General features: G+C 46.4%; 1 protein-coding gene across 1 annotated transcript in view; it reads left to right on the top strand.

Annotated features, from left to right (window-relative positions):
* Positions 1–910: 910 nt before the first annotated feature.
* Positions 911–3,107, top strand: part of LOC111650883 (serine/threonine-protein kinase D1-like) — a gene marked incomplete at its 5' end in the record, with an annotated part of 19,634 nt that continues 17,437 nt past the window's right edge. Inside the window, 4 exons of the mRNA XM_023400829.2 lie at positions 911–1,121; positions 2,045–2,122; positions 2,223–2,424; positions 2,516–2,639. Coding sequence (XP_023256597.1) covers positions 911–1,121; positions 2,045–2,122; positions 2,223–2,424; positions 2,516–2,639 — 615 coding nt within the window. The remainder of the gene's footprint in view (positions 1,122–2,044; positions 2,123–2,222; positions 2,425–2,515; positions 2,640–3,107) is intronic.

Genomic DNA, 3,107 nt, shown 5'->3' with positions numbered 1-3,107 from the left:
GTCCATTCAAACAGTGATGGACTGATGACGACCAGTAACGAACGATCAGTCAGAGCACAGACATCAAAAAAAAGAAAGAAATAAAGAATAAAAGAAAGAAAGAAATACAAAACAGAAAAAACTAAAAGCAAAGAATCAGGTTCCATCTGTATGACACTCAAACCCCTTTAACGTTAAAGAAATGATTGATGTACAGGTGTGACGCATCCATCTTTTTCTTTATCTTTTAATTAATTTGTCCTGTTGCAATCTAATATATAATCTAATATATAATCCAATCTACAATCTAATATAATCTATAATCTAATATATAATCTAATATATAATCTAATCTATAATCTAATATATAATCTAATATATAATCTAATCTATAATCTAATATATAATCTAATATATAATCTAATCTATAATCTAATATATAATCTAATATATAATCTAATATATAATCTAATCTATAATCTAATATATAATCTAATCTAAAAAGTAATTCTTTCCGTCCTGCAGATCCAATCCGGTCGTCCACTGTGGATGTTTCTGCTTTTAACCACTTTCTAGTAACATCTTTCCTGCTAACCCTGAATGTTCCTCAGGTTTAATAAAGTACTAAAGTACCTACCGATTATTATCATTTGGAGAATTTCCTGGAGAACCTTTAGAACCTCCCGCCAGAGTGAAGTTAGTAACGGACACGACCAGAATATATGAAGATGATTTCCCCCTGAGAACCCACACGGCCTCCAGCTGCTGGAAGTCGAGATGTCTGTGTCAGTGATTTCAGCTCTTGGTTGAAAAAGGTCCATGTGAACAGACTGTTCACCTGCAGCTTCATCAGGAAAGCGACGCTGATCTGGAGTCTGTCGTGAACATCAGTAATGTCTCACGATGCTCTGCTTCCTTTGCGTCCTCGCAGCAGAAGAACCAGTTGGATTACTTCCCCGGCAGAGAGCGCCGCTCCAGCTCCCAGTCGTACATCGGACGTCCCATCGAGCTGGACAAGATCCTGTTGTCGAAGGTCAAAGTTCCCCACACCTTCCTCATCCACTCGTACACCCGACCCACCGTCTGCCAGCACTGCAAGAAGCTGCTGAAAGGCCTGTTCAGGCAGGGGCTGCAGTGTAAAGGTGAGCAGCACCTCCTCTAACCTTTCCCAACCTGCTAACAGCATTTAGGTGTTTATGTGGCCCGACGTGTGGCCATTCAAACCTGAAGGGGTCGTCCTCTGAAGCAGGAAGCTCAGAGCTCCTATCCTCTGATTGGCTCAGAGGAGAGAGGAGATGGGAAACTGCTGAAGCAAACATCAGACTGTGTGTTTTAATGTTTTGCTGTTTTTAACCAGAACCACGACGGTTCCCCCGACCCTCTCCCACGTGACGGGAAAAAGTATTTTACTAAACTTTAAATGACATACATATACAGTAGTTTATTAAACGCCTCATTGACCTTTATCAGTGTCCTCTCTCTGTGGATCAGAGCAGAGAGCGCTGGAGATTAAACATGGTTAATGTCTCTGAAACTGGCTGGAGAATAGAAAGGTTTCGTGTCAGTGTTGAGTCAGATCGATGAGGTGAGGTTTCACATCCCGCAGCCGACACATCTCGCCACTGTGACCTCAGCCGCGCTCTCTCCCAGGACGGGCTGTGTGGGTTCTGTTCAAGCTGTAAAGGTTGTTGTGGTTGTGGTCACCTCCTTGTTACAAGAAACGACTTTTGGTAAGAGACGCTACGGGAACCTGTAAGTTCATCGATTCACCTCAGCCTCCTCCCCACGACCTCTGACCTTTCCTGGTCGTCTGAAAACACTGAAGTATTTCCTGTTTACTTAGTGAATGAATGGACATTTTCAGCTGTTTGAAACAGTGACCTCCTGTGACCTCCTGTGACCTTCTGTGACCTTCTGTGACCTCCTGTGACTCCTGTGACCTTCTGTGACCTTCTGTGACCTCCTGTGACTCCTGTGACCTTCTGTGACCTCCTGTGACTCCTGTGACCTTCTGTGACCTTATGTGACCTCCTGTGACCTGATGACTCTCCTCTTCTTCCCTCAGATTGTAAATTCAACTGTCACAAACGATGTGCTCCCAAAGTGCCCAACAACTGTCTGGGAGAAGTTTCTAGAAATGGAGGCAAGTTTCTACACGAACAAACTCTTTGTTAAAAGATACAAGTGAAAATCCTCGTCGAGCCACAGACATTAACCTCACGTCTACCTGAAAACATCCACAGAGCTCCTGAGCCCGGGGGCGGAGTCGGACGTCGTCATGGTGGAAGGTTGCCTGGACGACCACGACGTGGACAGAGGCGGCGGCCTGTTGGACGACATGGATGATGCACTGACATCAGAGGGGGGGCTGTTGCTGGAGGCGGGGCCCAGCGACCTCTGCGACCTGCACGACCCCGACCTGGACGACTCCAACCGGGCCATCAGGTACAACACACACACACACACACACACACACACACACACACACACACACACAGAGTAGATCTGAGGTTGTGCTTTGTCCCGCCCCCTGCAGCCCGTCCACCAGTAACAACATCCCTCTGATGCGAGTCGTTCAGTCCGTCAAACACACGAAGAGGAAGAGCAGCAATGTGATGAAGGAGGGCTGGATGGTCCACTACACCAGCAAGGACACTCTGGTACCAGAACCTCTTCGCCTGTCTGCTTGTTCTTCACCTGTCCGTCCACCTGTCCGTCCACCTGTCCGTCCACCTGTCTGTCCACCTGTCTGTCCACCTGTCTGTGATTATAACCACATCTTGAAATGTTAAATTCACACAGCGTGCAGTAAAGAGACAAGATAACAGTGAGGCGGTGGAAAAGCGTGTGTGCATCAGTGATGAGCCTCTCTGACATCACGCGTGTTGGTTATGAACCGTGTGTCGTGGCGGAGAGACACCGGGCGGCGCGCTGCGTCTGCTCAGATTCATTTAGTCTACAGTCGTAAAATCCTCTTGTCAAGTGAGTGTCAACTGGAACATCAGTCAGAAGAACCACAAAATCCAACATGGCTGCTAGGAGCAACAACATTAGTGTCAGACACACGTCGCTGCTCGACCTCCATCTGTGGACCAGTTGTTTGTTTGTGCGAAACACAATGTCGATAA

The sequence above is a fragment of the Seriola lalandi genome, unplaced genomic scaffold, assembly GCF_002814215.2.
Source record: "Seriola lalandi dorsalis isolate HSWRI2012SDOR001 ecotype SW California unplaced genomic scaffold, Sedor1 jcf7180002053010, whole genome shotgun sequence".
Lineage (NCBI taxonomy): Eukaryota > Metazoa > Chordata > Actinopteri > Carangiformes > Carangidae > Seriola > Seriola lalandi.
The sequence above is the reverse complement of the archived record's forward strand: the minus strand, read 5'-3'. Positions and strand labels throughout refer to the sequence as shown.